At 36.4% G+C, this 13,840-nt stretch overlaps 1 protein-coding gene across 1 annotated transcript in view; it reads right to left on the bottom strand.

Moving 5' to 3' along the window:
• Positions 1-1,331: 1,331 nt before the first annotated feature.
• The window catches only part of LOC122504709 (microtubule-associated protein futsch), a 333,942-nt gene continuing 321,433 nt past the window's right edge, over positions 1,332-13,840 (bottom strand). Inside the window, exon 7 of the mRNA XM_043615915.1 lies at positions 1,332-13,775. Coding sequence (XP_043471850.1) covers positions 1,332-13,775 — 12,444 coding nt within the window. The remainder of the gene's footprint in view (positions 13,776-13,840) is intronic.

The raw sequence follows: 13,840 nt of genomic DNA, 5'->3' as shown, positions 1-13,840 counted from the left end.
AAGGTCCAATCGCTGACATGGAACTTCTTCATCATCCATGCGGTTGATATACTCAAACAGTTTATTTTTCGCGACGCATCAAAAATGCTATTTTACAGGTCATTTTAATTAGTTATTTTACTAATTGCTTTTTATTGCTGATAGTCGAAAATTATTTTATTGGAAACTTTGACACTCTAATTTTCCATTTTTGTAAAGAAAGTGTAAAAATGTTACTTTTTGTGGGAGAATTATGATCCACAAGTTTTGAACGTTCAAATGAACGAAATACTTTTTATTAAAAATATTTTCATAAATTACTGATTGCAATACAGATTAAAAGCATAAGTTTTATATTTAGAATCTTTATAATTAATTTTATTCATAGTGACATAAAATATTATAATAAAAATTTAATTTGTAGAAGAAGAAAATAAATTTCGTTCATTTGAACGTTCAGAACTTTAGGATCATGGAGAATTGGATGTCGCAAAATTGCGATTTTAGTGCTAGTTTAGTAACCTTTTGGTTTGTTTACATTTCACAACTTGGACATAGCCTTAAGAGTAAAATGCAACTTGAAAAACATTTTTTTTAACGAATCACAAATTTGACAATCAATGCAAAAAAAAAGTTTGTTAATTAACAATCAGATTATGGAAAAACTATTAATCCGATTGGGTCAAAATTTGTTATGCTAATTAAGGGCCTCAAAAGCAATGATTTTGCTATGGGAAAGATTGATTAAATAAGAATTAAATGAATTATAAAATATTTAAAAATCGTTTGACTTATATGGTTTTAATTCTGTAACTCATAAACAAATTGTTGAAAAATATCGTGCGACCTCTCATTTTTATATATTCTTAAGCTCTACAACTTTTAATAACAACTTTTTTCTCTAAAATTTCACTGAAAAGAACAATCGTCAAAAAATTTCAAAAAAACTGATTTTGGCATCTTCAAAGTTTTATAACAATAATCGCGCTTAGTGTAAGTTGGTGCAAATTGTTGGCCTTTGTTTCTATGCTACTAATCTATCAAAAAACGTTTTTGCCTATTGGGTAGGATTTATGTCACATACTATTGACAGGGCGCCTGGACTAAATATACAACTTTGAAATTTTTTAGCATTTTTGTTTGAAAAGGCATAATTTTTTATGAGTAAAAGATATTGATGTCAATTTTTTAAAAATTGTCTGTAAACACTTTCGACTAAAAATTGTTTGAAAGAAAATTTATTCGATACGTTGTTCACATTAAAGAAAAAAATTTTATTTTCTATTTTTGATTGTGTTATAAAAATATAGATAAAATATAAAAAAACATGAAACATAAAAGGAAAACAAAAATTAAAAATTAATGAAGTCGATAATCTCACCTAAATCTTTATCCTCCCAAGTTTTCTTCGCCTCCAGCAAAGCATCATAAACCTCACGACTAGGTTCAGTACCACTGAAAACATAATACCTCGCTCTGACTCTCTTGAAAAATTCTAAAGCCGTATAGTAAGAATTCCCGTGATGGGGAACATAGGTTAAATCCATGTAAACCGGTTGAACTTTATTCTTGGAGTCCTTTAATTTTTTCTCATTTTTAATAGGACTCTCAGATCGTTTTTTATTTTTAATATTTTCGGAAATAACTTTCTTCGTTTGTTTTCGCTCCTTTTTCGGTGTTCCAGGTGATGCCTTATTAGAAACTTCATTAGGTAACGGAACCGGAGTTGGTAATTTCAACGGTTCACCCCAATCATGAAGATCAAAATTCAAGCTATCAGGTGACAGATCACAGGAACTGCTGCTCGGTTGAACGGGACTTCGTAAATTGAATTTTCTCTGTAGTTTTGGTGATGGTAGATCTAAAGGACTCCCCCAATCGGCAATTGGATCATCTGTAATTCGTTCTCGTTGAACGGGACTTTGTAGATTGAATTTTCTTGGTGGTTTGGGTGAAGGTAGACCTAGAGGACTTCCCCAATCAGCAATTGGATCATCTTTTTTTTTATCGTGAGAAGGAGAAACAGAAGAGACAGCCCTCATGTCTTTCTCCTCAAGTAAAATTTTATCCGAGTCCAAGTCAGCTTCGTCTATTAACTTCTTAGAATCTTTATCACTGAATCCACCTCCAAACTCCATTTCGACAGTTAATTTTTTCGTTTCGGTTTGAGAATCACTAAAGCGTACGGTACTTTCAGATTTTGTTGTTGGTAATTCACCGTAAAAACTGCTGGTCATTGTCTGGTGTTCATAATGATGGGGAGATTGTTCAACCTGGGAGGTGGTAGAAAACGGTGAACTTGGAGGTTCATCATCAGAAAAAGTGTGTCTTGCTTCACTACTACCATAAATATGAGTAGCTGCTCTGCTGTGTGTGCTGCTTTGATCATCACTACGTGGACTCGTTGGTCCAACTTCCTTGTCACTCAATACATCCGATCCTGGACTTGATACTCGTTGAAGATCAGCTGACTTCAACTCTCCAATCACATTTTCAATACTTTCTGGCAAATTATTATCAACTTTCACATCCGTCTTTTCTGTAATGACAACAGTTTCACCTTTCTCGTTTGTAGCTTCAGTAACTTCTTTGGTAGTAGTGATGATTTCTCCATCATCAGACATTGTTCTGGTTGTTGTGATTGTGGTCCTTATTACCTCGCCTGACCGAAATCCTTCAGGAGTGCTTGTTCTCGACCTACCTTCGAGCCGCTTGTCAGGTGTTGATCTACCAGATGGATGAGTACCGTCCCTGATCAGTGGTGAAATTGGAACATCAGGTGTTGATTTTCCAGTAGATCCACTGTAAGCAATATCCTTTGGTAGCGACATATCAGGCGAAGATTTTCCAAAGTAACTTTTCTCGTCAGACACGAAATCACGTACTAATGGAGAGATCGACTGTTCTAAATGTTCAGCGGATATTTTGTCGAGTTGCTGATCTGGTGTTGATTTTCCAGAATCGTAGAACGTTTTCACGTCAGGTGTTGAAACGCCAAAGGTTGATGTTAGAGTTGCTGTTGTTTCTATAATCGTTTTGTCAGATTTCCGTGAAAACGTTGTCATTTCTGGTGTTGTTTCTTTACTGATGACTTTTGTCACAATGTCCGAAATGACTTCCGGTGTTCTATCTTGAGAAATACTACAAGTAAATAGTTCTGGTTTTCCAATTTCAGATCCGTCATCAATGACAACTGTTCTTGTCGTTTTTGTTGTGACAGTTTCCATAACATCTGGATCTACCTCATAAACAACAACCTCTTGTTTCACACTCTTCAGTGAATCATCAATTTTTTTGAATTGAGAAGTTAGATGAGTTGTTTTAAGAACCGCAGTCTTTAAATCATCATCAGTATTATTTGGTTCATCAGGTTGCTTTTTTTCGGTAACTTCTTGAGAAGTAGTTCCAGTGGTACTTGTAACATCAGAAGTGGATTCTGGTGTATCGGATCGACCTCCAAGGTCTGGTGTTGATTTTCCAGAAAGAGTGGTAATATGTGTTGTTCTAATTTCTGTCATGCCACCAACAAATGCTTTATGGAAAGGACTTTCATAATCAGCAACGTAAGAGGGCACTGTTTTGGTAACCTTGTCATCGAACTGCTTTATTTCTGGTGTTGAATAACCAGAAGACTTTCTGTCTGGAGTGGACAGGATTGATCTTTCAAGAGAATCGTCCTCCTCCAAAAACAGCAACTTATCAATCACACTATCTCTTGATAACTTCTTATTGGAAATGATTTCATCGATGATTTCTAAAATAATGTATCTAGGTACCTGGGTTCTGTTAATGATCTCCTGGAGGAATATCTCGGTAATATTTTTTCCTTTGGTTATGTAATCTTCCATCAACAGATTTTTTATGTCTGTGCGCTTATCCTCCGATATTGATACCTCCTCAGGAATCTGCGTTTCCAAAAGATCGGAACTTTGCTGAAAGGATGTTCTAGTAGTTGACAGTATAACTTCGGGACTCGTACTTTTAGAAACAATTTTAAGGCCTTGAACATCTTGATCTATTTTATAAACAACACTCTTGATATCATGTCTTATGAGGTCGCTCTTATCGTCATCATGATCCTTAACACTAGCTAAACTAGATTGCTTTGAATGAAGCACCAAAGTGATCCCGTCACCTTCTTTTGATTCGGATTTTTTATCTGCAGTTGTCTGTGCCTCAACACCTTCGACTGAAAGTCCTTCAAGCTCTAGAATATCACTGTCGAGAATATTTTGTCTCGTTAAATTTTTTACTAGAATAATTTGCTCGACGATTGCGATAATAACTCTTCTTGAAATTAAGTTATCATTCGCAATTTTATCCACTGTTTTCAAAGACAATTTTTCATTTTTGTAAATATAATCATCAATTATATATTTCTCTATATTTTTTAAAGTATCCGCCTGCAATTTACCCAACTCGTCATCATCATCATAATCATTGTCTGAATCGGATAAATTTTTATCTTGGTCAAATCCAACAATAGTATCTCTAGGAATTTTTAATTTCAAAATTATCTCATCAATAATAACGATTATCACTGATGTCGGAAGTGAATGAGTTACACTCAATTCATCCAATATTTCTGCACTTATTTTCTTTTTTTTACCTACACATTCATTTACGACGTAATTTTCTATCCCCATTCTTTCATTAGATTTTAGCTGCAAAACGTCTATTACATCAGGTACTATTTGTGACTTTGATTCAATAGAGTCTTTTTGATAATTCACTGATTCTTTTGATAGTGGAATTTCAGCTTCGATCTCCTTCCAGGAACCAGGATGTTTTTCTCTTACGCTTGTCCTTTCATCTTTCTCTTCTAGAATGCCTGATTTCATTGAATCCTCCAAAGCTCCTCTTACTTGTTCCATAAGATGAACTTTTTCACTTGACTTATCGTCGAATAAACTGCCAGTTCTAGATCGGGCCAATGGTGTTTTCTCAGCACCTTCAAACAAACTGTGCGATCGGGAGCGATCTTTAGGCGTTTGATCATGAACTGGTGATTCTGATCTAGGTACCTTAGTATCCTGTACTTTGTTAGAATCTTGAATAATATTTGATGATCTTGATTTATAAAATAACTTTTCATCGTTTTTCTCACTAGAAATACTTGATGATCTTGATCTTGGCTTCTTATCATCATGCTTCACACTTGTGACACTTGATGATCTGGATCTGATTTCATCCTTGTCGAATACTTTATCAGAATCAATATGAGAAACATTTTTAGTAATTGTAGTGGTCGAAAGAACTTTTGCTGATGTAGATTCCTTTTCATCATGTTTCTCACTACCTATGCTTGATGATCTTGATCTCGGCTTCTTATCATCATGCTTCTCACTAACGATACTAGATGATGCAAATATAATTTCTTCATTATCGACTTTTTTGACAGACTCACCTTGACAAGAAGCACTTTCTGATGTTGCAAATTCCTTTTGATTATGTTTTTCACCAACAATACTTGATGATCTTGAATTTTTGTCATCCTGTTTCACACTGTTGATACTGGTTGATCTGGACCGAACTTTATCTGTTTCATCAGAATCAACATAAGAATCAACTTTTTTAGCAGATGAGATTTCATTATCATCATGTTTCTCACTTGTAACACTTGATGATCTAGATTTTGGCTTTTTGTCATCATGCTCCACACTGGAAATACTTGACGATCTGGATCTAACTTTCTCTTTTTCAGAATCACCTGTTTTTACTGTCACGATCTCCTTCTCAGCATATTTCTCTTTAGAAATACTTGATAATCTTGGTTTCCTGTCATCATGCTTCACACTGGTAATACTTGATGATCTGGACCTAACTTCCTCTTTTTCAGAATCATCTTTTTTCGACGATGAAATATTCTTTTCATCATGTTTTTCACTATCAGTGCTTGATAATCTAGATCTTGGCATTTTATCATCATATTTCACACTAGTGACACTAGATGACCTGGACCTAACTTCCTCTTTTTCAGGTGTGATACCAGAATCAACTTGAGTATCAACTTTTTTAGCTAATGAGATTTTCTTTTCACCATGTTTCTCACTAGCAATACTTGATGATCTAGATCTCTTTTCTTTGTCATCATGCTTCACATTGGTAATACTTGATGATCTTGACCTAACTTCCTCTTCTTCAGAATCACCTGTTTTTACTGACCCGATCTCCTTCATAGCGTGTTTCTCACAAGCAATACTTGATCTCCTGTTTTGATCGGTATTATCAGAATAAACTTTTTCAGCTAATGTGATTTTCTTTTCATCATGTTTCTCACTAGCAATACTTGATGATCTAGATCTGATATCTTCCTTGTCGATTATTTTATTAAAATCACCCTGAGAAACTTCTATTTTTGATAATGCGATTTCGTTTTCATCATGTATTTCACTAGCATTGCTGGATGATCTAGATCGGATTTCTTCTTTTTTGAGTTTTTTATTCGAATCAGCTAAAGTTGCAGCTACTTTAGCTGAAGATAAATCCTCCTTCTCATTCGCCATTCCACTGCCAAAACTTGATGTTCTTGATCTATCGTGTTCATAAACCTTCAATTCAGCTTTCTGTAGCAACTTGTCATGATCTTCCTCTTCAGTAATCACACTAGGAGACCTAGATTTAGCACGATCTCCGTCAGAATCGAGTTTATCACCATCAATACTTGGTGATTTCGATCTATCTAATGTATCTTTATCATCTGACTTGTCACTCGTTGAACTTGGTGATTTAGTTCGATCAATGGAATCTTCATCTAATCTATCACTCATCAAACTACCAGATCTAAGATGTTCAAATTGATCCTTTTCGAATTTCACGTCGTTCTTAGAGTCCGAAAGCAGAGAAAACTTTTGTAACGGTTCTGGCGTATGCTTATCACTAACAATGCTAGATGATCTTGATTTGGTGAATTCAGGTAACTCTCTCTCAGTTTCTCTATCGCCGACAATACTAGGTGACTTGGATCGATCACTTGAATCATCATCTTGAGCATCGAGATTTGAGAGTTGATTAATGTCCTTCTGACTAGTAGATTTTAAGTCTGTCTTTTCACACACTGTGGGTTCGGATTTTAGTGTTTTATCTTCCGATTTATTTACGTCAGATTCATCAGCTGTAGGTGATTTGGAAATTGTTGATACTTCGACCAATTTGTCAACATCACTCATTGATTTATCTTTTTCTGCAATTGGCTTGTCATCAGCTACGCTTGGAGACTTAGATCTGTCGAAAGACTCTTTATCATTAGATACTGTAGATTTTGCCTTCTCTGCATCATCCTTTACTTCTGGACTCTGACTATTAATTCTTGATGATCCGGAAATGTTTCTTTCTGTTGAACCCTTTTCCAGAAATGTATCACCAGCGACACTTGGAGATTTGGAATGATCACTGGACTTCTTTTCATCTGACGTTTCACTTGCTGGCGATTTAATTTGATCTAATTCTTTATTCTCCTTTGAATCTGTCCTATCACTGGCAGTACTTGTTGTTCTTGATCTAATAATAACTTGTTCTGGATCAGTCGGTTTATCTTCGACAATGGCGGCAACTTTTGTTTGATCAACATCCTTGAAATCTAGTTTTTCACTGGAAATTCTGGCGATACTCGACGCTTTTGATTTACTTACTGTCTTTTCAAGTAAATCTTTCTCATCAAGCTTATCATCAACAAAGCTGGGAGACATGGGACCAGTATCCTTCTCATCTGACTTGTCACTCAATACCGGAGATTTCGAATTGTCTAAAGAATCTTTCATTTCTGCTTTTTTACTCGCCATACTGAATGTCCTAGATGCCTTCTCCTCTAATGAATCCTGAGTTTTATCGCCAGCAATAATTGGAGTCTTTGAATCATAAATATTTGAAAATTTTGATTCATCTTCTTTCAAATCCTCTTTTACACTGGCAACACTCGATGCTCTTGATTTTACAATTTCTTCATCAGATTTGTCACCAGAAATGATAAGAGACTTTAATCCGTCCTTATCGATTTCTAATTTTTCCTTCTTGTTAGGAATACCAAGATCTTCTTGTTCATTTAGAATATTTACATGTTGATAATCTTTATCACTGACAATATTTGTTGATCTTGATCTAGCCTGTTCTTCAGCCTGAGTACTTACAATACTCGTGGAATGTGAATTATTAACAGGTTCTTCAGCTAATGATTTAGGTAATTTATCTTCTTCCTGATTTGGTTTTTCTGAACTTGAAGGCTGATAGGAAATTAATGACTTTTCAATAAGACCTTCTGCAAAAACACTCTCTGCTGGAGAAACATCACCTGAGTGATCCAATTTCGTCTTCGACTCTTCAAGATGAGTTTTTCTTTCTTTCTCTAGAGTCTCTTCGTCTTTCTTTATTAAAATATTATCTTCATCCTGAGAATCACGTGTACCAACCGGTGAATTATCTAAACTATCAACAGGAGAAACCTGTACTTTTGCTTTTGGAGACGATTTATCGGAAATGCTGTCTTTATCCAAAGAAGTTTCTGCAGAATGCAGGGAATCCATATCTATCACCAGGGAATCTTTTTCTGATACAGACTTTGAGGAGCTATCTTTCAAGGAATCATCAGGTGTGACTGTTTTCGTGAAAGTAATTGTACCCGGAGCACAGATCTCCGTCTCGTGTCCTCCATCCTCACTGCTGGCTGTCACAAACATTTTACGTACCGCTGCATCTTGTGGATCTTGGTCAAAAATTTTCTCTTCCGGATCAGTCAAAGGAAGTTTGACGACAACTTTTTCGGCATTGCTCTTTTTTCTTTCATCAAAACCTACCATTTCTTTTTCTTCACTTAATGAAATAACTTTTTCTTTCGCCTCACTGAGATACTTTTCGGTCGCATCGACAGTTTCTGACGCCTCAGAAACTTCGATTTCACGGACTCGTACATCTTGCTCCTCTAGAACTTCTTTGATATCATCGAGTTCGAACTCTTTTCCTTCTTTTTCCTTAGTTTCGCGTACAAATTTCTCATCAGCCTCAATCACATCACTAGAGTCTTCTTCCTCTTCTGTTTTGGATTCACTAAATTTTCTAGATATATCCGGTGACTGTATAGAACCACTAACTTTGTATTCTTCTCGCTCAACTGCTTCAAAGTCATCTTTCTCGGAGAGAGTTTTGCCTGATGGAGAATCTCTAGCTTCAACAGCTAATTCATCTTGTCTATCATCACCTATAAATGCTGTCACAACATCTTTTGATGGAATACTAACAAAACCTTCAACAAGTTCATCTTCAATTTCCAAATCAGTTTCAATATGCGAAGTTTTCTGTTTTTCAATTTCTGTCAATTTTTCATTTTGATCATCATCCTGAGCTTTCTTACCTGATACATCAAGTATCGAAGACTTGCAAATATTTCTTTTGATTATGATGCCATCAATTATTTCCATAATAACGTCTTGTGGGATTATTTTCAATAAGGAGATCTCTTCAATAATTGGTAAACTAATTTTCTTTTCCTTGCTAATAAATTCTTTTTCGATATAATCTTCAACGTCATTCCTCTTTTGGGGACTGATTACCACCTCGGTTTTAATAATATCTTCAATATCTATTGCACTTTCACGACAAATACCACGTTTAATGATTGTGTTTTCAATCATTTCAATTACCATCTCTTGGGAAATATTTTTTACGAATATAATATACTCTATAATTTCGGTTGTGATCCTTTGTTTCTTTGATATAATTATATTATCAACGATCTCGTCAATGGTCGAGGTTAGATCAATCACTTGTTTTAGATCATCAGAGAGGGTATCATCAATTTTCAGTGCTCTTTGTACATTTTGATCAGATATTTTTTCAATGAATTTAGGAGACGATGGTGTTGATCCAGGAGTCACAGTTACCAATTCAGCCTTTGCTGGTGATAATTTTTGTTCGAATCCAATATCAGAGGAATCTATTTCTTCATTGTGGTGAATATCCTCAAGTCTTAGGGGTAAAATGGTTTTGGTGCAGACTTTCTCCAGTCCGGAGTCCATCACATCTTGGATTTCTTCATCAGTACATATGCTTGTCCTTTCACAAATTCTGATGTTCGACAGGAGGTCTGATCCCATTGCTAGAGTTTTATCCCTAACGGGTGGTTCCTTACTCACTGGGGATGCGATATGAGTGTCTCGAATTTCCTTGACACAAGGTTCGTCCTGAACCTCAATTCCTTTCGCACTCTCATAAATTGTAAGAGGTTTAACGAAATCGCTCTCGATCATTTCCTCCACTTCCTCCTGAGACGGTAATTGTTCAGTAACACCCACCTTCTTTGGCATTATGCCTTCAGCACCTGGTTTTGAAACTTCTTCAGTTGGTTTTGTATCCAAAGTTAGATCTTCCTCTTGTTTATTTTTGGAAATTTGGGAAAGAGCTTTATCTAAAAAGAAATCGTCCTCTTTGAGTACTTCAGCAACTTTTTTGACAATCTCAACAACGTCTTTTGGCTTTTCTTCGAGATGAATTCCGGCTGTACCGGCTAGGACTTCGCCAACGTCACGAACAGCTTCCTTCAAATCGAGAACGTGCAGATCTTCCTCTTCTTCATCGTCAATTTCCTCATCTTTCAGAATGGAGAATTTCACCTTTTCAGGCTCCTTGGAAATTGAAGGTGTAGAATCTATTTCTTCCAATTTTTCCGCAACGCCTGTTAAAGTATCGGCAACAATATCACCTGGTGGAGAAAGATCCACTAAATTAATTCTTGATTCCTTTGGAGCTTTTTCCTCAAGGGATTCTAAAGAATCCCTAAGACTATCTTTAACGGATTTAAATTTCTTGGAAGATTCCTGAATTAGTTTTTCAACTTCTTCTATCTCTTCGATGTCTTCTTTCTTCTCTGCATTGGATGTTTCAGCCAGTTTTTCTGCTTCGTCATTAACTGTTAACTTTTCTTCCTGATCGGTTATACTAGTTTTTCTCAAATCTTGAATCTCCTCCTTCAAAAATGTTGCCGTTTCCTTTATCGCCGCGGTCTTTATATCCTTCACAACTGGTTCGACTATTTCAAATACTTCTTCTTTTTCAAGAACCTTCCCCACCTTTTGGAAAACTTTGTCCATATCGACCTCTTCGAAATTAGAAATTGGTTTATGATCCTTTGGTGAACTGGATTTTGATGATGATTTATCATCATCTTTATCAGAATCTTTTTTCTTTTTAGTAAGTTTATCGATTCCTTTTTCGAATTTATCTGCTACTTTTCCAAAAAAGCTAAATACGCCATTATGTTCCTTGGTTAATGGAGTTGAAGGACCTTTCGCTTCCTGGGGCGACTGGACCCTTTCGTCTTTTTCCTTACTATAACCGTCAGTTGCATAAAGTTTCGGATCAACTTCCTCGTGAACTGGAAGATCGGCAACTTCGTCTGGTGTCTTAACGGAATCTCTCTGATGAGTTGGAATCGACTGACGAACAACTGGTGATGGTAATTCGGCTGGAATTACTTCCTCTACTTTGGGAGAAACTTTCTCCTTTACTTCCTCAGCGACGTGTTTTTCATCAATATCTTCCTTGATATCATCCAAAGTGATTCGTTCATCCTCTGGAAGAGTGGGAGCTGTTGTGGTTGCACCGGATTCAAGTGTCGATATCTTCTCCTGTGACTCTTCCATTTTTTCCGGAATCAAATCCTTTTCGATGTCTGGTTTCATATCAGTATCTGTTTTCTTTTCGGATGAATCCATCTTGTCAGGACTCAAACTAGAAGGCTCTTTGGTAATATCATCAGAGTCTTTCTTTCCTGAATCGTCTTTCTCTTCAGATTTTTGAACAACTTCAGTGGCTGAGGCGATAATTTCTTTCATTTCTTCTTTTAGTTGTTCCTTATTCTCAGGTGAGAGTAATTCCGAAACTCTTCTTTCATCCACTTTCGTAGAAGATATTTCTCCGAAATCTAACTTCTTTTCTGGAATCTCGTCTTTTTTTTCCTCCTCATCTTGATTGGGGGATTTTTTCTCGAGAATTTTATGTTTCTCGGATTCAACTTCATCAAGAAAGTGTTTCTGCTCACCTTCGGCACTTTGAACCGAATCTTCGGTGAAAATTTCTTCTTTCTCGACAATAAGGTACTCGTCTTCTTCGGTTAATTCCTGACTCGCTTTTCGGGAGTCTTTTTTGGGAGCATCTTCAATTTCAGCAGTCACGTCCTCTTCAGTCATGTCCTCCTCCTTCTTGTCTGTGGCTTCTGCAGTGATATCGTCATCGCCTTCGAAACGCTCCTCTTTTCGGGCTTCCTCTATTCTCTCAGCTTTCTGGAGAACTGCTTCAATTTCCTCAACGACTTCTCGTTCTTCTTTTAGATCTGCGAGTACTTTACTTTCAATCGAGTCAAGAGATATGTCTTCCGATTTCTCCGTTAAATTCTTTTCACTCAAGCGAATTACTGAATCAGGTTCAATACCGGACGGTGTTGACACTGTCGATGAGTCAGTTGTTCCTTTATCGCCCTTAACTTTCTTAATTACTCCATCTTTGTCAGACTTGACCGATGTTGTAGGAGTACTTTTAGTGGATTTCGCTGGACTAATGGGAACTCTGCTTTTGCTAGGACTAGACGGTTTTGTTCGTCGACTGATTGGTTTCCTTTCAACTGGTTTTCCTTTGGTTGTCTTGGCAGCAGTGGCTGATCCAGCCATTTCGATATTTTTTTGCTCAACGACTTTGCGATTATTGGCGTCTTTTGCACTTTTAGCTGGAGCGGTAGTTGCTTTTGTGGCCGGTTTCATTGGGACTCTTGGCGTTTTTGACAGTTCTGTTTTGGTGGCTATACCATTAAGAGTTTTCTTTGGAGTGGTTGGTGATGATTTGACATCCTTCTTGTCGGTTGGTTTCATAATTTTCTTCTCTATCGGTTTTGATGTTATCTTTGCCGATTCTGGTTTGCTAACCTTCATCATTTTCACATCCTTCACATCTTTAGAATCCTTTTTCTTTGGCTCTGGTTTTACTTTCTGTTCTTTTATGACAGTCTTTTCAGTTTCGGTTTTAATATCAGTCTTTTTCGTTTCACCCTCGTACAATTTTTCGCTCTTCTTTTTCACGTCCTCAATCTTTTTAACTTCTTTGGTTTCCTCAATCTTTTTCGATTCGGATTCAATTTTCTTATTCTCCACAACCTTCTTTGTTTTTCCTTCAACTTTCGTTATCCTCTTCTGTGGCGATTCATCACTAGCCCTCATAGTCTTTATTTCTGATTGGTCCTTCTTTTCCCGTTTAGCTTCAAATTTCTTTGCTTCTCGCTCGATTTTCTTGAGGGGTTTATCCTTAAGAGTGACTAACGAAGTAGATGGAGAGAGACTTTTAGCGGAGCAGGTTGAATGTTTAAGAAATTCGAGATGCTTCAAACGATCGAGTCCCTCAAAAATTTTGTGTTGAGGCGTGCTTCCGGGGAAGAGAATTCTCGTTATTGTACTCTCGGGATTTGCTGGTTGCCAGACTAATAGTGCACAAATGGAGACGACATTTTGTATGGGAAAGACAAGATTGTTGGTGTCCTTTTTATGAGATCCGGAAAATAGTTTTGAATCCGAGGCGTGCCATTTGGTGAGGAATTCACGAACCTCCTTGCTGTCTTTACTGGGACTCAGAACGTACATGTCAAGCGTTCCATGACCCACTTTATGATAGAGATTTATTGGATCAGGATCCCTGTAGCAATGATGGGCTCTTAGACTAATATGTCGAAGATTCACCATCATCTCCTGACCCATATCAATTAAATCTAAAATTAACGGATCTATATCCTTGTCGCCATCTGGTGAATTCGAGTGTCTTCTTTCCTGTAAAGCAAAAACATGGTTTATTTCTTCAAAACAATAATTTTTATAATCGAATTGATCATTTT

This window comes from Leptopilina heterotoma, unplaced genomic scaffold (assembly GCF_015476425.1).
Source record: "Leptopilina heterotoma isolate Lh14 unplaced genomic scaffold, ASM1547642v1 Lhet_311, whole genome shotgun sequence".
NCBI classification, from domain to species: domain Eukaryota; kingdom Metazoa; phylum Arthropoda; class Insecta; order Hymenoptera; family Figitidae; genus Leptopilina; species Leptopilina heterotoma.
This window is presented reverse-complemented; position numbering and strand designations above follow the sequence as displayed.